Source organism: Peromyscus californicus, unplaced genomic scaffold (genome assembly GCF_007827085.1).
Source record: "Peromyscus californicus insignis strain IS unplaced genomic scaffold, ASM782708v3 Scaffold_11__1_contigs__length_118956290, whole genome shotgun sequence".
Classification (NCBI taxonomy): Eukaryota; Metazoa; Chordata; class Mammalia; order Rodentia; family Cricetidae; genus Peromyscus; species Peromyscus californicus.
In genome coordinates this window covers 89,902,947-89,930,865 of record NW_026294402.1, presented here as the reverse complement: position 1 = coordinate 89,930,865, position 27,919 = coordinate 89,902,947, and the positions used below count along the sequence as shown (strand labels likewise).

Below are 27,919 nucleotides of genomic sequence, written 5' to 3'. Positions count from 1 at the left end.
TATGGGGAAATTATTTCATGACTAGTTTTTTGTTCTTGAGACCTAAGAAGATGTGTTAGTAAGAAAACTGTTATTTAGTTTCTTTTTTAATGTAAGCAGGTATTAAAAATAATAAGTTTGAATTTTTCACAAATAAAATCTATTACCTTAGTTGCAATATTGTTTTCTTTATTCATTTAGTCGAATTGAATGTTTTCTCTCTGTGTACCATGCAATTATTTCTTTTTCCTTCCAGTTTCCACTCTGATTATTCTTTCCCTATTTCCTACTCACAGACATCTAAGGAATAACTATGAAAAACCGCTTACTCATTTTTGTATTTAAAAAGTAAAATGAAACATGTATCCCTTGCTTTCTTTCTCTAGTGAGCATTTCCCTTTGGACTTTTTCTTTTTCCCTGCACAATCTCATTAGCAGGCAAATATACTGCACCTTTGGTGACAGTAATTCCCGTTTCCTCACATGGGATGACTGTTCTGTGGTGGCCTTCAGTCAGGCAGAAGACAAGCCAAGCAGTCATTCTAGTCCTAACTTGGCATTTTGTGAGCTGGATGTTCCCTGTTTATTAACACTCCACCGCACCTTCCTTAACAAGATGGCGTGTGCACGTGTTTGTGAGAGAGAAGAGGGGGGTAGCAACTTTTAGGTGCCCTTACTATACAGTATGTATATCCTTTACCCCGGTCTCCATTTTAACCAATATGATGCATGAGTAAATGTGTGTGTCTGAGATCCAAAACTAATTCCTTCTAAGTTTCATTTTATTTTTCTATAATAGTTGTCAGTCTATATTTTGGTGTATTCTTTATTAAATTGTTTTATATATCTTCTATAAGTTTTTCTCCTTATAACATCAGGTTAAGAATTTTAAACTAGAAATTTTTATTACATGCTACACATTTATTTTTTTCTACTCGTGTTTTATATTTATTGCATATATGTGTATTATTTTATCAAGATATACTTTTTTTCCAGGAAATGTTCACATTTTCTGTGCACATGTCCACATGCAAAGCAAAAATGAGTTTAGGTATTTTTAATCTTTTAATTCAGCAGGATAAAAATTTTCTTTATACTCATTCTTGTTTACTGTCTTAAATATTAAAGTATGTTTGTATATTGTTATTTAGGTGACTATTATATGGTTAAAAAGATTTTGGAGGAAAACAGTTCAGGTGACTTGAACATAAATTGCGTAGATGTGCTTGGGAGAAATGCTGTTACCATAACTATTGAAAACGAAAGCTTGGATATACTGCAGCTGCTTTTGGACTACGGTTGTCAGGTACAAGGCTAGATGATTTTATCCAGTAGCTTCTAAGAAATGTTAGCTATGCCTGCTTTCATCTCTCCTTCCAGCTTCCTTTCTGTTTCTTTCCTTTGTTTACCCTCTCTGCCTTTGCCTTTCACCTTCTATTTGGTTTTGAGCCACTAAGAAGTTTACAAAACAAACCCAAATAAGCTATTTAAAAACGTAATATTTTAAATTTGTGTTTTTCTTCCTGTTTCCTTTCCCTACATCAGACGAAAGTAAACTATCATGAATTACTAAAGATGACATTATTTTTATTACTGATAGGATTACTATTTGTATTATATACCTAAAAATAGTGCAAGTGTTCTAGAAATGCCAGGGGACAGGGTTTTCTGTGACCCGTGTTATTTATAGGCACAGGAACAAAATGTTCCTCACAAAACAACTTACAGTTCGATTTGGTTTCTCCTAAGTTTTATTATGTTTTCTCTTTGTTTGAAATGTAGTGTTTGCTTTCATCTAAAGATGAATGATTTGTTTTAAAACTGGAACTGATAGAACTTTCCATTTGTCTTCATGTCACTTAAGGTAGAAGAGCAGACATGTACATCTGGAAGGTCTAAGTTAATAATAGCATCATTTCCTTCCCCTTTTGGTTCACTCATGAGAGACAGCATAAGAGCTCTGCTCCTTCTGTTGCAGCTGTCATGAGCCATAGCTTTTGGAGTGACATCAGGAAGCTCAGCATTTTGGTTTTTTTAGTGTGGTAGGTGGGTTTAGGTACATCCCTATTATTTTATAATGTGGTATTGTGAGTGATTTATATGTATATGTGTGTATATATAAGTACACACACACCCACACACACACACCCACACACACACACACTTGGGGTAGAAAAGGGAATTGGGTACCCAGCCACTTTAGCTAGCTATAGTACAACAGGAAACTAAATGAGATGTGAGCTGCCATAGTAATTTCCTTGAAGTTTCCAGGTTAGGTTTAGTTGTAGAGCGCTTCTCCTTCAAAGTCAGCTTTTTCTCATTTTAGATTTCATTTTAACAAACTTAATTTTTTAGTTTTCTGATCTGAAGGGAGTCAAGAAAGGTCATAAAAGGGCATTAGAGCTACAGCTGAGCAAAATGATGCATGGGAGCGTTCACATTGTTTACTTAGAGATTGTTAGCACCGTGTCTGTCTGGTGGTTAGCATCAGTAAGGAAAAGTTAAATTATATTCACTACTTAACAGCTTAGATGAAAGCACATATATGTATATATACCTTTTAAAAGCAGAAAACTTCCATCAAAATTATTTAAAATTTAAAGTTAAACACTTAAAGGCATAAGCTTCAGTTACCTAGAAAATAAGGTTATAAAGAAATTCAGTCCTTGATGATTTGGGGTAAGAATTGCTGTGGTATAATAACTGCATTTACATACATGGCTTTATATACATAACTCTGCAGTACACATGGTTCTTTCACACTCCTGGTTACATTTGAGCATCACAGTCAGGTTGTCTAGATGCTGTATTTTATAGATCAGAAAACTGAGGCTCACAGACTTTAATGAATTGCCCAGAGTTGTAAAATTAGTAAAGGCAAAGATAATGTTTGAATTTAATCTTTTGGCTGCAAACCCTTATGCTCTTTCCAGTTCTCTGTATTCTCTCCAAGTTACCTGTGTCTCCTTCTGTCAATCAACAAATGTCCAAGACCTTTAGCTGGGTGTGATGGTGGAAATGAGTGGAGAAAATATGACGTATTCACCAGTAGACAGTAAAATGAACTGAGAGAGCTAAAGCACATATGGACTACAAAGGAATTTAAATAGAAGGCTTTATTTGTTAAGTGCTGAGGGTAGCAATGCTTGATGCTTGTATATTGCTTTACAGTTACAAAATGCTTCTTGTTTTATCTTGGGTTATCTCAGTGCCTCACACAAACAACTTTGCCTGCACCAAGGGATATTTGGCAGTATCTGGAGACATTTTAGTTTCACAGTTGATGGGCAGATTACTGTTGGTATCTAGTGGGTAGATGCCATGATGTTATTAAACACCCTACAATACACAGGAAAGGTACTATAACACTACCAAAACCATATGTGACCCAAAATGTCAATGGAGCTGCTTTTGAGAAGCTCTATTTTATGCTTAAACTTTCTTGCAACTCAACATAAATATTTTAGCAATATATAAAAAAAATACTGAGACCATTATGGTTTGGAGCTATCAAGAAAACTAGGTTTCTGCCTAGCATGTGTGAGTTTCTGCATTTGATCCCTAGCACTGGAGAGGTGGAGGGGACTTTTTTTCTTTAATATATTGAAGCTGGAGAGATGGTTAAATGATTAAGAGCACTTGCTGCTCTTGCAGGAGACCCCAGTTCTGTTCTTAGTACCTACATCAAGTAATTCATAACTCCAGCTCCAGGAGGCACTGGTGCCTTTGGCCTCTGCATTCACATGCGCTTATTGATCACCATCCATGTATGGTGTATACATCCATGTATGGTGTATACATCCATGTATGGTGTATAAAAGTGTATCTTTGTTTGTTTGTTTGTTTGTTTTGAGAAAGGTTTTCCCTATGTAGCCTTGGCTGTCCTAGAACTTGCTCTATAGACCAGGCTGGCCTCCAACTCTGAGATCCTCCTGCCTCTGCCTCCCAAGTGCTGGGAACAAAAGCATTCACCACTACCACCCAGCCTAAAAATATGTCCTTTAAAAGTTTTAAGAAGGATATCACTGGAAGAGTGTCTATTGAACCCAGCCTTGAAGTATTAATTTTGGCTGGAGAGATGGCTTAGTGGTTAGGAGCACCTGTTGCTCTTGCAGAGGACCATGATTCAATTCTGACATCCACATGGTGACTCACAGGCATCTGTATGCAACTCTAGTTCCAGGGGACCCAACACCCCTTTCTGGTCTTTTCAGGTACAAGACACACATGTGGCACACAGACAAAAGTGCAGACAAAACACTCATACACATAAAATAAAATTTAAAAATAAAAAAGGAATATTAACGTTGCTAACATTTATATTGTGCTGCTTTGTGCCAGTGGGCTTGCCTTCCTGGTCTTGAGAAAGATTAAGTAACTTGTCCATCTTTACTCTGTAAATGGTAAACTTGGGATCTGCACCTAGGTTCTGGCTCTAGAGTCCATGTTCTTCTTGTTAGCCAAGTCTACTCAAAAACTTAGAAGTAGTTAAGGGACAGGGGATGCTGAGAAGAATGTAAGCAGATATGTGAAATGTGTTTCTTGAGACAGTGAATTCACAGCCTTTAGAATAAAATACTGGGCTTGTAATATAATGGAAAATCTCAGGAAAAATACCTAAAATAAAACTAGTGAAAAGGCCTTGAATGGGAGGCTGAGAATTTGTGTTTTATGTAATAGATAGTGAGGCATCATTCAATGCATTTTGATAGAAAGTATGGTATATGTCTTGTGGTATTTTAGATAGATGAATATGGTGATCAATTTAGGTAAAACTAGGAAGGAAGGGAAGGCTATAGCCCATATGAGCATTTTGTAGTAATTCTGGTATGAATATTAAGATCTGACCTGGAAGACTGGCTGTAAGAGCGACAGCAGCTGTAAGAAGAAGGGAGGAGCTGGGAGTATAGCTTCTGGTGAAGGAGCTGGGAGTATAGCTTCTGGTGAAACCCTTGTCTTGCATGTCTGAGACCCTGTGTGTGGAGGGTAAGGAGGGGGCACAGATAAAACAAGCTGTCAAGAAGGGGAATTGAAGCCGGGCGGTGGTGACGCACGCCTTTAATCCCAGCACTCGGGAGGCAGAGCCAGGCGGATCTCTGTGAGTTCGAGGCCAACCTGGGCTACCAAGTGAGTTCCAGGAGAGGCGCAAAGCTACACAGAGAAACCCTGTCTCGAAAAACCAAAAAACAAAAAAAAAGAAGGGGAGTTGAGGAGTCCTGGGGTTTTATCAATCTTAAATATGCATAACTAAGAGAGAGGAGAGAAAACGAGCAAGCTCGTGAGGAGAGGTTAGGCTTGATATAAAGGAATCCAGTTTCCAGGTTTTAGCTTTATTTACTTATTTGAGAGTTGTCGGACAATGACCAAAGTACTCTAGGTATTGTAAGCAGGAAGATGGCCCTGTATATCTTCACAAGGGCAGCAATCACAGAGCATAAAGCTAGCACAGATCCATTCTTCAGGAATTTTTACATTTAATAAAGGACACTGGAAGGAAAAAGTTGCATTTTAAAAGATCAAATGAATTATTCACAATTTTGGGTCAGTTAGAATGGTGGTGTGAAAGTCAAAAGGGAAATTTTTAATTTCTTGCTTAGAAATAAAGACACAAGAGGAGAGAGGGAAAGTCACTGGATTTTGAAAGTATGGTACTGAAAGATTTAGGGAATATGATGAACATTAATTTGAGAATTTTAACAGTGAAATAAATAAGAAAACATTTAGTGACAATAGAAAGATACGATCAAGTTAAATTAACAAAAAGAGAAGAATTTAAAGTTGTGGGATGTGGGACTAATATTCCTGTGGATGAAGGACCACGTTCTTATAGAATATTCCAGAGCGTTAATATATACTATAAGTGGAAATTAGGTATAGAAAGGAAATATGCGTATCTTCTCACACTGACTTGCTGGACAAGTTCTGAGGTGAGAAGGAAGTGACTGCAATATACAGTAAGTGTATTGCTGAATCTGCTTTAGAGAGAACTGTCAGATTACTTAGAAATTGGAGATAAAAATGAGTGAGGAAATTTTGTGTGCTTGCAAGTATTTAAGAATATTCTAAATTGGGTGTGGTGACACACACCTGTGATCCCAACATTTGGGGGACTGAGGCAACAGGAACATGAGTTCAAGGCTAGTCTGGTTTTAAGACTATGTCTCAAATAAATTAATTTTTTAAAAATTAAAATATTTTCCTTCAAAACTGCCATTTGTTTATCAAATAACGTACTATTTATATAGAACAAGTCAATGGCTACTCTTTAATTACATGTTTTTTAATATAAATACTTTTCATAGCTGAAGCTTATCCTTTTAAGCATTGAATATTAACATACATCTTTATTTTTTACTGAGTAGAGTGTCTGAATATAATTTAACTTTACTATCCTTAGTTGGAATTCTTGAGAATGTAATCATTTTACTTTGCTTCTTGACGTCCAAAATTATTAATAATTTGTCCTTGCATTAAAGTCTGCAGATTGCTGTTCTGATAGTGATTTTGTTCTACTGGTATTTTATTCTTTCTGTGGTCAACTTTGAGTTTTTTTCTTCTTTTCTCCATTTGTATTGGTTTTATTGTAGCTGTTCTTTTATTCAGTAAAGATATGAGGAATTTTTGGGAAAGCCATTGCCCTTCACTTAGGGACAAATCTTAAGTCAGTGTGTTAGACCTGTCTCCCCTGGGACATAATGCCCATGATGTTACTCTGTGACTTGGGTTGTTGTTGTTTTGAGTTGTCAATAAATTCATGACTATATTTTAGATTATTAGAATTGCATGGTGTTTGAGAGCAGTGGCATTACTATAGCTAGCTTTATTGGTTAAAATTAAAACTGTAGATAAAATATCTAGTAACACTTGATACTGGGTTCTTGTTTTTAAAAGCTTGTGTGCTTCAGCTGACTAACTGTGCTAAAGCTGAAGGGAAACGTGAAGCTAAAAAAGAAAAAAAATGCTTGCACTTTTTAGGGCCATATCTAATGAACCCTAAAATAGTCAAGGGATTAAATGTCCCATCTAGCAAGGAAGCTTTTTACAGGAAAACATAGGTGATTCCTAAGAGTTTAATGAGAATCCAAGCCCTTTCTTTGGGTTGTCGGATATGATTTTCAACATCCCACTAAAGCCTGCCATTCTGGTCTTATTTGACATTCAGATAAGGAGAGTAAAGCTTTATTCTATGCAGCTGTAAAGAATGCTCTAGATCTGCTGTAGTTTCATTTCTGGGGCAAGAATGTTGACATAGTAAAGGTTATGCCAGTTAAAAATGTACAGCCTGAAAATAATCACGGTGTTTTCTTTGATTAAATCATTACTCATTACTAAATTTTCCTTCTGCTAGTATGGTTTTCCTTAAAAAAAAACCAAAAAGCAAAGAAGCCAAAACTTGGTGTCATGGTTGCCAGTAGCACGCAGGCTTTGTTAGAGAGAAGTGCAGAGCCCTGAGTCCTGAGTCTGTTAGGTTCAGGTCTGGTCAGTCCGTCTCCGCAGTAGGTTGACCAGAACTGGAAACTCCTTCCTGACGACGACGCTACCAACTGGTAACTGGATTCGCTGTGATTTCCATTTGACAAGTGCTGGTACCAGCGTCAAACTGTACCATTTCTGTCAGCCATGCATGTTTTGAAGAGAAGACCAGAGGGCTTTTGTATATTTCCTTTCTTTCCTCTTCTGAGAATTGCACTGATGATGTCCCATCCAACACATTCCTTTCATAGTTCCTGGTAATTTCTTTAATAAATTTAGAACCTTAAGGAATTTTTGGTCCATGGTTCAAGAGAAAACATCTTGAAGGTTTTTTGGGCTTTTTTTTTTTTTTAGCTTTAAACATTGCATGAATCAGCACTGTTCCACATAGAATCCCTTCTGTGAAATAGTCATTATTTTACCAGGTTGTGAATTGAAACCAGAAATGTTTATGTTGTGGTACATAGAAGTACTACTGATTTTGGCAAGCAAATGTACTACGTGGACAATATAAATTTTTTAAAATCCAATATTACTGTATATAATACAGTGTGAAGAATTTTAAAATAACCATGAATTAGTAAAAATAGTTTACATTTTTATCTTCCATTTTCATTTTAACTTTTATTTTTTTAAAGTCCGCAGATGCACTTTTGGTGGCAATCGACTCTGAAGTAGTGGGAGCTGTTGATATACTACTTAATCATCGACCAAAACGATCATCAAGACCAACTATAGTAGTCAGTACTCTTAAATATTTATTAATTTGGATTTTTAGCCAAAGTGGATCTCCTGCCCCATTGCCATCTTTTCTCCCCCTCCCCAATTTATTTTGTTTTTAAAAATACTTTTACTTTGTAAAATATTACTTTGAAGTAAGTAGAGACAATAATAATTCATTTTGCTTTCTGGAAACTTTTCATAATTAGTTAATATTTCCATATTTTGTCAGTGTGAACCAGTATTTTTGATTTGGGATATTCTTTGGGTGATGTTGAAAATACAGACTAGTTTCTAGATAGACATAAGAAATGCAAGTGATGAAACCATAAAACTGGACGACAATGTAGATGAATATTTAGCTGGTTGGCATGGAAGAACTGTTTCAGCTTAAAGCAGTGGGCAGGCATTGCAGCAGTACACATTCTGGTTGTTATAGAAGTTGTATCTCAGTTTTAGACGCTGGGAAATGTCGAGCTACAGATACCTGGGAACAGGCTTCACTAAGTATCTCAAATAATAACAGAGCCGCCGGGCGGTGGTGGTGCACGCCTTTAATGCCAGCACTCAGGAGGCAGAGTCAGGAGGATCTCTGTGTGTTTGAGGCTAGACTAGTCTACAGAGCAAGTTTCCAGGCCAACTATCTATCTATCTATCTATCTATCTAGATAGATAGATAGATAGATAGCAGCAGTAGTAGTAATAGAAAAAATGATGGAAAGCACCAAAGTCTGTTAGAAAAGAACATTTAGAAATTTTCAGAAAATAAAACATAAAATTTTAAACCTTAATTGCTAATCAAGTAAGATACTGAATTTTGCTTATTAATGACCAAATTAAGAAAAAAAAAAAGTGGCCGTGGTTGTATAATATTGCAGAACAGGGTGTTTTGGGAAATATTTTGGATATCTTATATATAGAAGAAAGATATTTGTATTCTTTAGCCTAGTGCTTTCTCCTCTAGAAATCTGAGAAGGAAATGGGCAAGTCATTGACTTATATTTTATGTGTAGCGGTTTGAAACAGTTTGACATACCCTAAATGTCCAATCAGTATCTCAGTGGTAGAGTACTCACCTAGCATGCCCTTGATTACAGTCCTAGTACAAGGGGAAAAAAGAAAAGGAAAAACATTCTAAAAGACAAGACAGGAAATACCAATAATTGTGTTTATAAACTTTGGAATAGAAGGCAGTAATTAAAATGACTTTACATTTTTTTGAGGCAGGCTTTTTTTTTTTTTGGCTTTTCTAGACAGGGTTTCTCTGTGTAGCTTTGTGCCTTTCCTGGAGCTCACTTTGGAGACCAGGCTGGCCTCGAACTCACAGAGATCCGCCTGGCTCTGCCTCCCGTGTGCTGGGATTAAAGGCGTGCGCCACCACCGCCCCGGCTGAGGCAGGCTTTAATGTATCCCAGACTGCCTTGAACTCTGTATAACCAAGGATGACCTTGAACTCCTGAGCTTCCTATCCTGCCATTAAAGTGCTGGGATTATAGGTGTGAGCCACCACACCCAGCTAAAGATAATATTCTTAAGTTTTAGGAATGAAAAATATTAAGTGAGATAAAATGAGGATACTAAACTATACATATAATTAACTGAAGGTTAAAAGGATACATAGAAAAGGGGCTAGAGAGTTGGCTCAGTGGTCAGAGCACTGGCTGTTATTGCAGAGGACCTGGGTTCCATTCCCAGCACCTACATGGTAGCTAACAACCATCTACAACTCCAATTCTAGGGGCTCCATCACCTTCATCTGGCCTGTGGGTACTGCATGGATATTGTGTCCAGACATACATGTGAGTGAAATACTCATGCACATAAAATAAATAAATATTTTTAAAATCCTTAAAATACACACAGAAAAGAGATATATAAATATAGCCAAATGTTGCTGTATAGTGGTCATTTATTATTGATTGACCTAATTAAGGATTTTAAAAAATATTTTATTGGTTTTCTCAGTAGGAAGATAGTTTTTGATAATGTTAGTTTAAAATGAGATATTTTTTTGTACATTGAATTTAAAAAGTTTTAACATTTATTGTTGAGGATATAGTAAAACAATCAGTTAATCAACTTAAATAACTGCTGGGATTATCAGTTGCTTGTAATCAGAATAAAAATATTTTTAAAGAACTAAACTAATTTTACTTCCATTTAGACCACTAAAAAAAAAAACCCGCCGGGCGGTGGTGGCGCACGCCTTTAATCCCAGCACTCGGGAGGCAGAGCCAGGCGGATCTCTGTGAGTTCAAGGCCAGCCTGGACTACCAAGTGAGTCCCAGGAAAGGCGCAAAGCTACACAGAGAAACCCTGTCTCGAAAAACCAAAAAAAAACAAAAAAAAAAAAACAAAAAAAAACCCCTATGATTTAGGAGGCTGATGTTATTATAAATAGTGTAAGGTGTTTGTCTATCATGCAACCTTTAGCAATACACATAGACGCACACATACACAATTTAAAAACTAACAACAACAACAACAAAGTGTGACTCTCCTAGAATACCGTTTAGTTCAGATGTTGGGAAGAAACCAGTAAGAATGGAGTAAAAGGGCTGAGAAGAGGACCTTTCGCTAAAGGACAGAGCTAATAGAATCAATTCAATTTCCACCCTTTACCCTGCAGTTACTCCTCTTTGTTTATACTTCCTGTGGCACCTCCCAGCCTTTGCACACATTTGCTCTCTCTGGAGCAAGGTGCAGTGCTGTGTGCCGGCTGAGAGCAGTGGTGGTAACTTCATCACCACTGTCATCAGCAGTTGAGAACCTTGTCAGTCCCCGGCTAGTCGGTGAGGAACACACGTTCTGCTGTCTCTGACAAGGAAGGTTATTTATTCAGGCTTTATCTGAATACTTACAACAGCTGTAAAATCACCTTTTAATAGCTGTATTGTTTCCAGACAAGTATTTTAATATATTTTTCTTTTACTATTTCAGTGAATTCATTATATAGCCTTGGCTTGTTGAATTGTCTTTTCACTATTAACTTTAAAATACTGGCTATTGATTTGAAAATATGTAGGTCATACTATCAGCAGTGAAATTATAAACTTAATCTTACACGTCTTGAGTAGTGGTTTTCCAGCCATGAATGCTTCACAGGAAACACAGGGCCACTTTTCAGTTAGGACTCAAAGCCTGGGAGTAAATATAATACAAGGAGAGAAAAGGACCAATTTTAGGCTTTTATGTAACTGTTACATAAATTCAGGAATATGAAATCTCTAATAATTGAAAAGTACATGAACCAATTTCATAAAAGAAGAAAAGCATATCGGAAGATATCAAAACTTACCAGTATTTAAAAGAAAGTAATTTAAAATTTCATTGTTTTTCACTCATGTTAAGAGTGACAATACCCTTTGCTGTGAGTAAAACTTTAGTATGAAAATGGATACATCCCTATATTATCAAGAATATAAACCATTGAAAAGACTTTGGCATTATGTATCAAGAACTTCAAATTTTTCCTGGCCTTTTGACCTATACTTCTACTTCTAGGGGAGGATCTATGCTAAGAGGTAGACCTTAATTTCTAAGAAGCTCTTTTCATGGCAGTTTTCTATAATGAGTATCTTGAACACAGATTCTGTAAAGTTCCTTAAATTGCATGCAAAATTCTGTGCATGATTTTGTCCCTTGAAGATCCTAGGCTCTAGAGCAATGAGATTGTTTTTTTGATCTTTGAAGTATTAAGAACTATTGCTTTTATCAGTAACTGTTGTTTTTATCACTGGTGATTAGCACACTAAGATTTATACAAAAATGTGTCCTTCAAAGGGGTCAAGTAAAGAAGGACTAGAAGGAAATACTGTACTGTAAAATGTTATTGAGTAGAAGGAATATGGGTATTTTTATTCTTCTTTCTGCTTTTCTGTATTTTTCAGATATTTTATAATGAGTGTACACTACTTTTACAATGTTAATAAAAGTTACCAAAATGTGAACTTGATGAGCTTACCCTGGAATCAAACAGCTCTCAGGGAAACCTCTGCAAAAAAGTGAGAAGCATTGGAAAGAATATGCAATAGTCATAAAATAGCCAACCTTTTAATTTAACCCTAATTCTTAAATTACTAATTTTTTTTTGTTTTTGTTTCTTTTTCTCATTTCATACCATTGTAGGCCTAAGGGTCCTTGTAGTGGGAGGAGCTTAGGGTCCTGAGTAACACAACCTGGATGTGATTGGCACCTGTGCTGATTATGGTTCAGGCACATTAACTTCTCTGAGCCTCAGTTTCTTCATTAGTAATTATACTCAGCGTCATAGTTCACTGTGGGGGTTAAATGGGATGATAAATGACTAACAGTTCCAGTTCTCATTAAATATTAACTGTGATTGTAGTGATCTTGTGCATTTGTGACGACTTGCAAACTAGGCAGGGATTGGACTGTATAAAGTAGCAGCTTTATTGCTATCTGTAGGACAAGGCTGGCCACATAGGTAGAAATTTTAGTTTTTCTCATGCATTTATACTATGGCTGTTTTTTAACATTCCTATTTTTCCATTTTATTCTTTCCTAAAATTCTTGTTCTTTCTCCTTATCATGCATGTTTCTCTTAATTTAAAAAAATTAATACTTTTTCTTAAGGTATTTCTCTAGATACCCTTGCTTCTGTATTAGGAAAATAGGAATGTTGTCTATTGAAGATTCTATCTGTTATATTATATAGCATTTGTTAATTAGAATTGAAACTTTAAAGTTTCAGAAATGAGTTGAAGTAAAATGTATTATTCTTAAAATAATTCTAAAGTTCCTTATATGATATTATTATTCCATCCTTTAGATAAGTATATTTTTGAAGTCACAGATAATAACCTTTGGACATTTGTATGACTATTTTTCAGAAACTTATGGAACGAATTCAGAATCCCGAATACTCAACAACGATGGATGTTGCGCCTGTCATTTTAGCGGCTCATCGGAACAATTATGAAATTCTTACAATGCTTTTAAAGCAGGACGTGTCTTTGCCCAAGCCCCATGCAGTTGGCTGTGAATGCACGCTGTGTTCTGCAAAGAACAAAAAGGACAGCCTCAGACATTCCAGGTTAGAAAATTAGGATTTTGATAAATAGAAGAGTGATGTGCCAAGGTACATGTCAATGATGCTTACTTTAAAAAAAAAAAAAAAAAAAGTTCTTTTGGTGCAACTTCTGAGAAATGTGCTTGGGTGCTTTAGGAAAGCCAGATTTCTAGCTCCTTTACTCATGAGGTGAATTCTGAAATTTTCAGAAATGTTTACCAAATGCTAAATAGGAAAATCCTTCAAGTTATAAATGAAGTTTATTTCATACTCTTTCTGCTAAGGCTTTTTAGAGGCATGTTATTAGTTCAAGAGTAGTTCCAGGTAGCAGAAGTAGAAGGGCACCACTTGCTACCTTATAAAGAAAACAAAACTACTACTATACCATCATCATCTATTAAAGACTATTGAGGTCCAGCCCCTCTATACTCTTTTCCCAGAGTTCCAGAAGAGACGCCATCAGAGGCAAATTAATTAATCTGAGAGATTCTCGAATAATTAATGTACACAAAACTTTTTAGTCCATTCACTTTATTCTTCTGAGTCAGTTCTCTCTCTATGCAGCTTCTTTTCTGCTCTCATACTTAGCTCCTTTCTTGCCTGATTTCTCTCTATACTTTTCTGCTGTTCTCTTTAAGTTCTATCTTAATTCCCCATCTAGTTCTTTCTCATCTTGTTCTTTCCCATCTAGTTCTTCCTCATCTTGTTCTTTCCCATCTTCAATCTCGTTCTTCTAGTTCCCCAATCTAGTCCTCCTCAAGTCTCTGAGGTTTATAGTTATATACCCATGCAATAGCAATGCTCTGGCTAAGGCAAGGTCACCAGGCTTGAATTCCCTCAGGGTCAAAAGGAGGGACGATAAGATCCACACTAAGAGCAGTAATTTTCAGCTATCATAGTGACCCAAAAGGGAAGTGGCTAATGGGGAATGAATCAAGTAAAGGCTAAATTCGGTTAATAGATCTGAAAAGGGAGATATATGTGCTCAAACTAAATTCTTAGAAGTGGTTAGGTAAAATGTTAGGATTTTATAAGTCACTGAGTGAAATAAAACTGCCCTTTATTCCTTTGGAGCTGTATCTCTGTCAGCTTAACTTGGTTGCCCATTTTCTGGCAGGGCGGGGGAAGTGTAGCTAGGTAACTAAGCAACCTGCATCACAGCTTGATGTACCTGGTATGTAAAAGTCCTTTAGTTCTGAGTAATTGTTAAAGGGCGATCTAAGCTACAGATAGCACTTGAAAGAAAGGAAGGTTAAGCTTAATTAGCACATCTGCCTGGCCTTCTCTAACAGATAGTCTGGATGCTATCTATCAGCAGTCTGTTCTTAGAAAGTCTGGGAAGTATCTCAGATAAGATACTTTTGTCTGGAGGTGGACCTGGCTGAATGTTGCTAATGACGATAATTACAGAAAGGCTTGAAGTTAGGGGTCTGGCTGTGTGACTGTTGTTAGCACAGTTGGGAAATGTTATCTAAATACTTTAGTTGTATAGGGGAAATTGTGCCCAATGAATCATCAAACATACTGTTCTAGGAATGGAAAAGCTACAATAGCACACGAGAAATTCCTTAAGCCTTGACTTTATCCTTTGGAAGAGCCCTTGGTTTCTTCCAGGTATAGTTTTGTTGTTGTCATCTGAATTCCTACTTCATATTCCTGTGACCTGCATCAATAATCACCACCACCATCATGACCATCATCATGTTAACTTTTTGAGACAGAGTCTTGCTGTATAAGCACTGGCTAGTGGAACTTACCTTTAAAGCTGACCTTCAAGTTATGATCCTCTTGCCTCTCTGCTTCTTGAGTACTTGGATTGTGGGTATGCACCACTATTCCTATTAGAAGGCAACTTTAAAACATTTATTTAAATATTTTTAGTTTATATGTATGAGTGTTTTGCATGCATGTGTATCTGTATACCACATGTTTGCAGTGAAGACCAGATCTTCTGGAACTGGAGTTACAGACATTTGTATAGGGAGCAGAGGAAGCCCTGAGTGAGTGGAGTCCTGAGTGAATGTATATGGTTGACATGAGCATAGCCATGTTGAGGACTTCAGTGGCTCAGCCCCTCCAGGGTAGTAAAGTCTTACCCAGGTGATGCTCAAGAGGAGTGGCAAATATATCATCAGGTAGCCAGGTGTGAGTGTTTATAAAGGATTGATAACATAGTTTATGAGTGTGCAAAAACTAGATATTTGTAGCCTGAGACAACTACCTACAGAGATCTCCTACTGAGAATAGCTAAGCCCTCCCTCTGTGCTATATATATTAAATATGCTGAGAGGTTTCAGAGGTACCAAAACCCTACCTGCTCCCAGCTTTACTCTGTGTGTGTGTGTGTGTGTGTGTGTGTGTGTGTGTGTGTGTGTGTGTGTGCGCGCGCGCTGTGTGTGTAGTTTGCCCTTTCTTCATTCCCTTCCCACACTTAGTCAGGGTTCCAGGACGCAAGCTTCACAGGTCATGTTATACTTGTTTACCATCATGTGGATGCTGGGAACTGAACCCAGGTCTCTGCAGAGCAATGAGTACTCTTAACCACGTAACCATCTTTCCAACCCACAAAACCTAATTTCTCACTAAATATTTGAATTCTTCATGCCTCTTCTTTTCCTTCTTAGACCATATTTATCTTTACTTCTTTACTATTTGTCATCTCTTATCTCCCCATTTGAAATTTTAAGATCAAGAAAGTACTTGCCTTCTATAGTTTGAACAAGATCACCCCATAGGCAATTTTATTACAAGTATGGTTGTCAGCTGGTTGAGAAGTCAGCTTTTCAGAATAAGCCTTTTGTGTGCTTTACATATGGTTTTTATTCTCATTGTGGTAGTGTTGAGATATGGCCAGTCTTAGACATGGTAGCACACATCTATTACTTCATTACCTAGAATGCTGAAGCAGGAGGATCATAAATTTGAGGCCAGCAGAGGGTATTTAGAAAAGTAAAATTACTTGGTCTCAGGCGTTATTATACGTTGTATCCAAAGATGTTTGCATTGTATTGAAGCAATGTTATTTCCAAAGAAGAAATAACAACCTCTTCAGTCATTGATTTCCTTGTCTGTAAAATAGAGCTGTTAAGTACTTTAGAAATATTTAGGTAATAAATACCAATTTAAAAAAACTGTGATGTTCAGTTTTTACTGAATGTAGGGAACTTTCACACTTGCAAAGTAGAAAAGCATAAAAATAGTTGTAAGTTGAACCTTACAAGCTGAGGAGCATCACTGTAGTGTCTCCTGCTCTTGATGGTTTCAGGCATCAGTGTGGTAACTATATGGCTTGTCTACTCATTCTCTTGACCCATGAATTATTTGTAAGTGTGTTCTGCTTTATATTCATTTATACAAAGGATTCCCAGATTTCTTTCTCCTGGTAACTTCTCCCTTAATTCTGAGGAATTAGAGAGTATAATTCATTTCTAATAAAGTATAAAGTAACAAACTAAGTTTTACTCTTTTAAAACATAAAATTCTGATCTTAGGGTACATGGTGGTTTGAAAGAAAATGGCCCCCAAAGAGAGTGGCACCATTAGGAGGTGTGGCTTTGTTGGAATAGGTGTGATCTTGTTGGAGGAAGTGTGTCACTGTGGAAGTGGGCTTTGAGGTCTCATATGCTCAAGATATCACCCAGTGTCTGAGACTAATTCCTCTTGCCTGCAAGTCAAGATTTAGGATTCTCAGCTACTTCTCCAGCACCATGTCTGCCTGTACACCACCATGTCCTGCCATGATGATAATAGACTAAACCCCTGAAAATGTAAGCCACACCATTAAATGTTTTCCTTTATAAGAGTTGTCATGGTCATGGTGTCTCTTCATAGCAATAGAAACCCTAAGAAAGACAGGATATTTATAAAGTTTATCATTGATCACTTTAACTTTAGAGTTTAACCATTTCAAACTAAAACATCATGCTATTAGCAACTCTCTGAGTTCATAAAAACAACAGAGTCTAATTTTTGTGTCCATGTTGGCACTGTTTTGCAAATTTTATCTAAATGGCATAATTTGGTTGCTTGTGGGTCCTGCATATGATCTTGCATTAAGTAATTTCTTTGTACTTCTTTAGGTCTTTTCTTTTTCTAAACTTATGTGTTACCCACATAATCTAATTGTCTAGTCAGCTGGGGATTTGTGGAAACACTATTGATCCACCTGTAGCTTTCTCTTTTCCAGAGTATCTCTTGGCATTTCTGGTTGGTCCTCTGCAGGCCTCATCTTGACCTGCAGTCTCAGTCTAGAGAAGCCGGTTTTCCATTGGTCATTTTGTCCAGTCCACTATTTGGTTCTTCTAGCCCAAAGTTACAGCTTTACTAGCTTGAAGCAGATAAAAATACACCTCTTTATTGAACAGGGAATAGGAAAGACTGAGGCAGATCTCAGCCATAGCTTCTTTTTTTTTTTTGGTTTTTCGAGACAGGGTTTCTCTGTGTAGCTTTGCGCCTTTCCTGTGACTCACTTGGTAGTCTAGGCTGGCCTCAAACTCACAGAGATCCACCTGGCTCTGCCTCCCGAGTGCTGGGATTAAAGGCATGCGCCACCACCGCCCGGCCAGCCATAGCTTCTTAAACTCAATGGGAGGGTCATGAAACTTGTCAATAGTAAAAGGTTTGTGAATGTGAAACAGCTAAAAATTCAAAATCAAGAGCAAATTTGGAGTGTTTCTGGCATCACGTGCCCATATTGTGTTGTGCGGCTTCCCTGAAGCCCTACTTGTGCCTGCATGCCATCTGTAATGGTCTGATAGAATTCATCAATGTAGATATATCAATGAAAGCACAAAGATAAGTTGTCCACACATACTTGGTAGTTCTAGTGCAGGCAGTTGCCTCTTCAGAAATACTTAAGATATAGATAGACTAGATATTGTGGTGCATGCCCATAATCTGAGCTACTTTAAAGGTTGAGGCCGATGGACTATGAGCTCACGGCCAACCTGAGTACTTAAAAAAAAAAAAAATGGGACATGTGGACAATTGGATGTTGTTTGTTTTATTTTGTTTTTTAGGTGGTATCTTGCTATGTTACCCAAGCTAACCTTGAGTTCAAGCAATCCTCCTGCCCCAGCTTCCTGAATATCCATGAATACAGACTAATTTTGCTTGTAAGTAACACATTAAAACCATAAGTTCAAGAGGAATATATCAGTAAATTTAGAATTCCATCCAGAAAAACATTCATTATTGTAGCTGGAGAGATCTCCAGCTCCTGCCAAGCCCCGGCAGTCCTGCAACCCACTTACAAGATAAACACACAGACTCTTACATTATTTAAACTGTTTGGCTTAATGGCTCAGGTTTCTAGCTATCTAGTTCTTACATCTTAAATTAACCCATTTCTATAAATCTATACCTTGCCACATGGCTCGTGGCTTACCAGTATCTTACATGTTGGTACTCATGGCGGTGGTTGGCAGCATCTCCTGACTCAGCCTTCCTGTTCTCAGAATTCTCTTCTCTGCTTGTCCCACCTATACTTCCTGCCTGGCTACTGGCCAATCAGCATTTTATTTATACAGAGCGATATCCACAGCACATTATGAAGAAAGTAAAAAGTTAAACAACTGCCAGGTGGTGGTGGTGCATTTAACCCCAGCACTCAGGAGGCAGAAGCAGGCAGGTCTCTGAGTTCAAGGACAGCCAGGGCTACACAGAGAAACCCTGTCTCGAAAAACCAAAAAAAAAAACAAAAAAACAAAACAAAAAAACTAAACAACCAACTGAAAAGATATTTGAATCACTTTTGACTAGAGAATAATCAACAGAAAAGTGGGTTATAGAATACGAATGGGCATTTTACAGAAGCATAACTATATATTAAGCATAAAAGAATATTCAAGCTTCTAAAGAAATAGAGATTAGAACAGTCTAAAGTTCCATTTACTATTAAGTTGGCCAGGTTTAAGATGACAATGCCTGATACAGTGGACATAATGAAGGCAAGTGGGGAAATTCTCTCTTCTTATTTTATGGCTTTCAGTAATCTCTCAGAATATACAGCATGCATGCTATATTTACCCAGCAATTTGAGCTGTGTTGTATAGAGTGTGAGAATTAAAGAGTATCTGCTGTTTCATTTTTTAGTAGAAACAAATAGGAGCACCTTCAATGCTCATTAGTAGAGATCCAATGGACAGCCTTTAAATGGAAAGCCAGTTGTAGGAAAGAATGAGATGCATTGATATATGGTGACTGTAGAGGAGGGTTGTGGCATTCCAGGTTAACAGATTGTCTACTCTTTAAAATGACAAATGTGTATTAAATTTACACGTAAAAGAAACATATGGATTATATTTCCCAAATTTGTGAACTAAGAATTATATTTAAATGTTTATAAATAAAGCATTTTGATGAATTTTTGTTTGTTTCCTATTTGGGTATTGAAATAGGAATATTTATTAAATTACAGAGAGTAAAAGGGATTATCTCAATTAGGTAGTAATTATACATAACTGAATAATTTCACTCATAACTATTTGAAAAATCTTTCAAAATTGTAACCTGACTTATTGTAGCATATGTTAAATATATTTAGAATGCTAAAGTTTGCTCTCTGGGAGAGGAAAGACTTAGTAATCATTCAGTCCATATGATATTATTTCTAATACATTTCCTTTAAAATTATGTGGGTTCAGGAATAGAAATTTACTTTATATTACAGACGATTTCTTTCTGTATCATTTGTCTTGTTTTAAAAAGAGAAATCACAAGGTAGCTATCTTTTCAATTAACTTTATCTGATTATACAAACTATAAACAAAAATAGAATTAAGAAAGGAAAAATGTAGGTTTTAAATTAGACCACTAAAGTGTTCACATTTTCCAGACTAACTGAAATGTTAAGTGATAGGAATTATAGACAGAATATTTCTCCTACAATTAAGATGTTCAGAAGTAAAAGAATATTCAGTTTAAACATTGTAAATTTTTATTTTCTTGAGGCATGGTGCTCTACAGTCTTAATGTAGTTATGCAACTGACAAATGCATTTAACAGGAAACATTTATCTGAAGAGAAACAACAATAGTGTTCTTCTGTATAGTCATAAGTACAATTAAATTGTGGGTTGTTTATTCTTTTTTATTTATTTATTTTCTTGAGAACTTTCCACACACGCAATGTTGTCTGTATCACTCCCCCATCTCCCTTCCCTCTCAAGCTCTTCATGTATTCCCCCTCCTAAATCCATGGTCTCTTAATTATTATTGTTAAGTATTTATACAACCTCCCGAGTCCATTTAATCCTGCTTGTATGTACATGTGTCCCAGGCTGACCATTTGGGATTGGACATCCTATACATGAGCTACCCCTGGAGAAATCTAATTCTTCTCTCAGCAGGCATTGACCACCTACAGCTCTTTATCTGGAGTGGGACCAGATGGAATGTCCACTCTCAACATTGGCACATCAGCTTGCGATGTCATTATGCTGATCTTCTTCAGGCAGCCATATTGTTGAGATGTCATGGGTCATTTTGACTATAGTAGTTTCACCTCTCTGATCTCTGACCCCTCCAGGTAGGGGCAGCTCTTACTATTATCCTAGGTCGGCCTGAAACCTACTTTGTAACCTGCAAACTCCCAACCCTGTCTCAGCTGCCTGAGAGCTGAAATTACAGCTATACCAAGGCAGCCAAAAGTTTGAAAAGAGACAGTAACTTAAACAGGGGACAACATTTTCCAATATTTGTTCCTCAGAATATTTACGTTTTAGATGTTTCTCCTTATGGAAATTATCTTGAAATAAGCATATATGTATTTATATTTTAATGTTTTATATTTTATAAACATTGTATATTAAACTAACAAGGGTAATTTTTTTTACATTGTGTAATCAAATGTTATCACAGGTTTCGTCTTGATATCTATAGATGTCTGGCCAGCCCAGCTCTAATAATGCTAACAGAGGAGGACCCGATCCTGAGAGCCTTTGAACTTAGTGCTGACTTAAAGGAACTCAGCCTCGTGGAGGTGGAATTCAGGTGGGGAGAATGGATGTTGTTTGTCTTTTGTCGTAGAATCTTCTGCTTCAGTCTGTTCATTGGCTGAATGATAATTTGTATTTATTTACATTTAATCTAAGATGACTAATGTCATTGCCACTTGGAATTTTCTTTCTCTGTCAAAGGAACATATCTTGGTGCTGTTTACTTGACTCCGCCTTGGTCCTTTGCTCTTCTGTAACCGCTCTTTGGTAACCACTTAGCCCCCCAGCAAACCTCGTGATCATCCTTATGGCGAGTGTCTCTAGTTCCCTCTTATCAGCTCCCATTTGCAAAGTGCCGGCAGGGACTGTACACGAACCCACTTTCTTGTCATGGTTGCGCCTGGGCCCATCTTGTGTGGCTGTGTTCCTTCTTGAAAAGTCAACCAAGTTCATTCACACCTGTTGGAGTGGGATCAGAAACTCACAGTTTTCTTTAGCCTTAATTCAAGCATACATAGTGTGTTCTTGAAAGTTCCGAATCCAGAGACTTATGAAAGATTACATGTAAGTTTTCAGGTTTAGAATTACTATTCTTTAAGTACATTACATTAAAAAAAAAAAACCGATATGACATCTATATACTTTGGTGAACTCATAAAACATTTTTAAAAAACTTAATTTTATTAGCACATGAGGCTATGAATAAATTCTATTTAAATATGAAAATTTTATTTTAACCTTGGTTTTGTTTCCATATTTATCTAATTTATTCCAAAAAAGATTTGAACAACTGCTATGATTGTATTACAATCATGAACTAATAAAGTTAGATTAAAATGTTACCCTAGAACTTAGTTATTTCAACCTGGTGTTTAATAAACAGAGAAAGATCTACAAAAGCTAGATGTTTTTGCTAATGTCAGCAACAAGTTGGCAGCAGAGTTAAAACGTAAAGAAGCAAAGTTATTAGCTAGGCATGGTGCTACATGCCTGCAGTCCCACCATTTGTGAGGTGGAAGAAGGAGGATTTCTGTAAGACGGAAGCTAGCCCCCTGGGCTACATAACAAACCTTGTCCCAAAAACAGAGACAGGGGTAGGGTGTGGTGGCACACTCCTTTAAACCCAATCTTGGGAGGCAGAGCTCACTTTTTTGAGTTCAGAGGCCAGCCTGGTCTACCTAGTGATTCCAGGCAGCCAAGGCTACACAGTGAGACCCTGCCTTTAAAAACAAAAAGCAAAACAAAACAAAATGGGACAAAATCCCCATAAGTTATATTTGGGGGACAAGATCTTTCCTCATCACTAACTGTAGCTCTGTCTAAACTGTACAGTCACTTAATTATCTTCCCATAACCTATTACAGATTAAACAGTTTAATCAATTGTATGTTTTGCTCTAGCAGTCTGTTAAATGTTTATTTAAAGATGAGATGTCTTTGTAATAACACTTTTGATGCATGTTCCCATCTGCAGCTGTAGTCCTAAACCAAAAGGCATGTGATAAATACTTCATTTGTTAAAGAACTAATGTTAAACAACTAATTGTTCTCTAGTTATGTAGTAATGCAGACAATGAAGAAATGTTTGCCTCTACGGAAAAGTTGTGAGTTTTGAGTCTAGCTAAATACAGCCATTCATGGGAACGTTGACTATGTGCAAAGACTAAGCAGCTTCTCTGTTCACCTTTCTTTTTTCATGGGGCAAAAAGCTGAATAAAATAATTTTCTAAAGTCCGGCCTCTTATGCATGACTCATAGTTGTTTGTAATATACTTATTTTTGGTTAGCTGAATTATAAATTTCATGTAATTGATGTTTAATGAATAATTATGTGCTAAAACTTCATTTCTCACAAACTATGTTAAGTACAGTTTTTGTAAGTAAGTCAAAGACAGCGGTAAGGTTTGGAAACTAACACTTCTGAAGAGAGTTCCTTAGGAGATGCCGTTAGTGTTTTTCTAACTTGAATTTCACTCAAGTGAACACTTTAAATATGAGTCACAGATGGGCAGTGGTGGCGCACGCCTTTATCCCAGCACTCGGGAGGCAGAGGCAGGCAGATCTTTGTGAGTTCAAGGCCAGCCTGGTCTACAGAGCGAGTTCCAGGAAAGGCGCAAAGCTACACAGAGAAACCCTGTCTCGAAAAACAAAACAAAAAATAAATAAATAAATGAGTCACAATACTTTTTCAGTATTAGAAGTAGCATATGTATATTTTTATGTGTATATTGTAGAAAATTACTGTAGGTAAAAAACACTGTTTTTATTAGTTTATGTGAGTAATGTCAAGGGAAATTTTAGCCATCTTACAGAGAAAGAGAAGTGAGTTGGGTGAAACACTGACCAACAAGCTTTATAAGTGCTTCTCGGAGTATCAGTATATTGAGTATACTGTGTTCATCTGAAATCATCAATGTGGGCACAGGAAGCGTATTTCTCCACAGCTGTGGAGAGTATCTGAAGCTCCTGTGATTGTCAGCAGGAAAAAGGGCAGATCTTATGTAGCCCTGTCCGAATTTAAATATTACTGAGTAAAGTAATTTCTAGTGATGTAATCTCATTGGGCAGTGGGAATGGCATTCCTAATAGTGGACTATGCATTTTGTAGGAATGATTATGAAGAGCTAGCCCGTCAGTGCAAGATGTTTGCTAAAGATTTGCTTGCACAAGCCAGGAATTCTCGTGAACTGGAAGTTATCCTAAACCATACATCTAGCGATGAGCCTCTTGACAAACGGGGACTACTAGAAGAAAGAATGAATTTAAGTCGTCTAAAACTGGCAATCAAATATAACCAAAAGGAGGTATGAAGCTTTCTGTGATGTATTTAGATTATTTTCTTTACCTTGCTTCTCAAATAAAATAAAAAGTTATAGCAATATAGATATACATTCATAACTCAACATTGTATATACAGCTTAAAGGAAAGACCATGTGAGTGTCTGAAAATCAAAGCAGATTCTGTTTGTAGGGTTGTCACTCAGATCTCTGGTGTCTGAACATCAGCCAGGACCATGAATAGCATGGTCTCAGTAGGCTGAGTGCTCAGATGGTCACGTCCACAGAAAGTGGAGCTCCTGAGAACTCAAAACTGGAACCTGGGAGGAGCACACAATCACAGTGGGTAGTGAGGCCATGGGCCAAGAAGCAGCTAAGGGCTGACTGGAATATCTTCATGTGTCTGTGTTTCTTGGGCTTTTCACAGCTTGGTGGCTTTGGGGTAGTAGGCATTTTTACAGGGCAACTCCTAACTCTAAAAGTCAGTGAAGAAGGTAAAAGAAGCATGACCTTGAAGGAGGCCTTTCAGAGGTCACATTGTGTCCCTTGTGCTAGAATGTAATCCCTTCTACTGGCTATAGCAATCACAGGTCACTGAGATAAAGGACAAATGGGAACAGTGATTTCCTTCTCTGCCCACCACCTCTTGATGACAGGAATATTAGAGAATCTTTGTCCATGCCTCAAACCACTGTAGACTTAGAACATTTGCACTTGAAATCTTGTTATTCTAGATACCACTTAATAGAATTTCTAATTAAATTATCATTATATTAAAGATATCAAGTATAGTAGTAGGGCTGATATTTGGGGAAAGATGACACCCCCTAAGTTCTGGCTGCTGCTGAAAAGTGGTTTGGGAAGAAAGACTGTTTCAGTCACGGGTATCTCACCTTGAGGGACAAACACTGAAATCCAAACAGAAGAATAAGGAATGAAGTAAGGGGCTGGAGAGATGGCTCCGTGGTTAAGACCCAGGCTGCCTTTCTAGATGACCTAGGTTCATTTCCCAGCATCCATAAGGCCGCTTACAACTGTAACTCCAGTTTCATGGGGTCCAATGCTTTTTTCTGGTCTCTGTGGGCATGAAGCACACAACTGGTGCACAGACATACATGAAAGCCAAGTGCTCATACACTTAAAAAAATTAAAGAATGACATAAGACCTAGTTGCTAAAAATGAGTATAGTTGTATTAGAAAAATTCTTGATAAGTATGATAAGATGCTGTCCAGTTATTTTTTTATTGCAGACTAAAAATGTGTGAATTAGATTCTAGTCCAGAATGAATCTGTTTTTGTTTTTGTTTTTCAAGACAGGGTTTCTTTGTGTATCCTTGGCTGTCCTGGAACTCACTCTGTAGACCAGGCTGGCCTTGAACTCAAATTTACCTTCCTCTACCTCCTGAGTGCTGGGATTAAAGGCATGTGCCACCAAAATCTTTTTAAAAATGTAATATTCACAAAATACTATTTTATATTACTTGAATAATATGATTATCTATACTTTGGTAATATGAAATCTGATTACATTATACTAGAAAAATATTGTCATTTAAATTTGTAAGCTAATTGTACAAGTTAACTTCTGTACTTGTACTAGAATTTTGTTTTTATTTGAGATTTTTCTTCTCATATGAAATTCACTACTAACCAATTTTAAGAGTATTTTATTTTTGCTGGATGGTGGTGACACACGCCTTTAATCCCAACACTCTGGAGGTGGAGGCAGGAGAATCTCTGTGAGCCAGCCTGGTCTATAGAGAGAGTTCCAGGACAGCCAGAGCTGTTATACAGAGAAACCCTGTCTTGAAAAAACAAAAACAAAAAGAGTATTTTGTTTTTAGGGGGCTAGAGTAGTGGTTCAGTGGTTTAGAATACTATTGCTCTTGCTAAGGACCCTAGTTCACCTACGTGGTGGCTCACAAACATTTGTGATTCATTTACAAGGGATCTAATGCTCTGTTCTTACCTCTGTGAATACCATGCATGTACTTGTGTAGGTAAAACATACATACTCATAAATAAAGCTTAAAAATAATTTTTTTTTTTTTTTATTTTTCGAGACAGGGTTTCTCTGTGTAGCTTTGCGCCTTTTCCTGGAACTCACTTGGTAGCCCAGGCTGGCCTCGAACTCACAAGATCCGCCTGGCTCTGCCTCCCGAGTGCTGGGATTAAAGGCGTGCGCCACCACCGCCCGGCTTTAAAAATAATTTTAAAAGAGTGTTTTAATGCTCAGGCCTGTAATCCCAGCTGCTGAGGCAGGAAGATCACAAGTCCACAGTCAGCCTGGTCTGAGGAGTGAGCAGCTGAGTTGTAGAGCATTTGCCTACCATGAGGCCTAACTTCAGGCCTCAGCACTGAAATCAGTATCCCTGAAATAGTTTAAGTCCTTCTCAGTGTTTTCATGAAGTGTGTATAGATCTAATAAATGGACCATTTTTTATCATGCCATTTGGGTTTCTTACAACTCAGGAACTAAAGCCAGCACTTTCTCAAAGATTAGTTAGTGCTGTCTATGGAATGCATATTAACTTTCAACCTTTATTCATATTCTTATGTCTTTGTACTGGCTTATATAGGCTCTTGATAGTCTTTAAGTGTGATCACCTCAGTGCGATAGGCTGCTAATACTTTTAATACTTAAAATGGCAGTGTGCTATGAATAAGGTGGTATCCTAAGAACTTGGTGCTGAATCTTCACAAGTTTACAAGGAGCTACTATTACTAGCCAGATATTAGAGATGAGGACTAGGAAGCTTAGACAGGTTGGAAACTTATTCATGGTTGTCTTTTCGGTGTCAGAACCTGGATTTGAATCGCATAATCAGGCTCCATAGTCTATGCTCTGAACCTCTACACTCTTAGTTGTAAGAGGAAAAAAAAAAAAAACCTATGTACAGTGTGTAGGATTATTCACCTAATGTTAAGACTTTGAGTATCAGCTAGTTACTATTTAAAGGTTTTATTTCCCTATTTTGTTTTTTATGTTTCTGTATGTCCTTTTCAGTTTGTCTCTCAGTCAAATTGCCAGCAGTTCCTGAACACCGTTTGGTTTGGACAGATGTCAGGTTACCGCCGTAAGCCCACCTGTAAGAAGATAATGACTGTTTTGACAGTTGGCATCTTCTGGCCAGTTTTGTCACTGTGTTATTTGATAGCTCCCAAATCTCAATTTGGCAGGATCATTCACACACCTTTTATGAAATTCATTATTCATGGAGCATCATATTTCACATTCTTGCTGTTACTAAATCTCTACTCACTTGTCTACAATGAAGACAAGAAAAATACAATGGGACCAGCCCTTGAGAGAATAGACTACCTTCTCATACTGTGGATTATTGGTAAGTGTCAAGTGAGTTTGAAAGATTTGCCTTTGTTATTTAATATTCCTTGCTTGGTAACATTGTGAACATGGAGTTCAATTTGTAGTTTTGTCCTTTGGCACAGCTAAGACATGAACATTTTCATGATCATTTATCTAATACTTTTACAAAGGTTAATGTTCCCGATTTTATAACTTTGTATTAAAATACATGAAAGTCAGAAATTGTGTGTGTGCGTGCACACACATGCTCATTTGTGCTGGTATGTATACATGAGTGGGTATGAATGCAGTGTGGGTGTGTTTTGTGACAGAAACTTTCTTGAGGAGATGCAGCACACATGTCTACTTATCCCAGATATGGATCCCATGGCAGACCAAAGTACGGATACTACCACAGTCCAGTTTGATGAACCAGTGAGTTTTATTGGGGTTGTTTGCAGGGATATGGGTAAGGGGTTATGTAAAGGAGCAGAAATAACTCAGAGAGCTATATCACCAAAGGCCACCCCAGCATGAGTTATAGCTCACAAAACTAGGAAAATGGAGCACATTGCACAGTATGCAGGCCACCTAGCTGGTTGGAGAGTATCCTTTCCAGGTACCTCAGTTGGTCTAAACCTCTTCCAGGCTGGGCTGGTTTCTGTGCTTCTAGGCAGCTGGTCTGGTCTAAGAG

The 27,919-nt window shown here is 37.2% G+C and overlaps 1 protein-coding gene across 6 annotated transcripts in view; it reads left to right on the top strand.

Moving 5' to 3' along the window:
- Trpc1 (transient receptor potential cation channel subfamily C member 1) overlaps positions 1-27,919 on the top strand; it is a 56,211-nt gene that overhangs the window by 7,442 nt on the left and 20,850 nt on the right. For 2 of the 6 annotated variants that reach the window (XM_052717123.1, XM_052717102.1), the window contains exons 2-7: positions 1,131-1,285; positions 8,091-8,192; positions 13,026-13,228; positions 21,064-21,195; positions 23,748-23,943; positions 26,926-27,262. In XM_052717123.1, coding sequence (XP_052573083.1) covers positions 1,131-1,285; positions 8,091-8,192; positions 13,026-13,228; positions 21,064-21,195; positions 23,748-23,943; positions 26,926-27,262 — 1,125 coding nt within the window. The remainder of the gene's footprint in view (positions 1-1,130; positions 1,286-8,090; positions 8,193-13,025; positions 13,229-21,063; positions 21,196-23,747; positions 23,944-26,925; positions 27,263-27,919) is intronic. The other 4 variants (XM_052717131.1, XM_052717113.1, XM_052717141.1 and 1 more) reach the window with 3 other exon arrangements.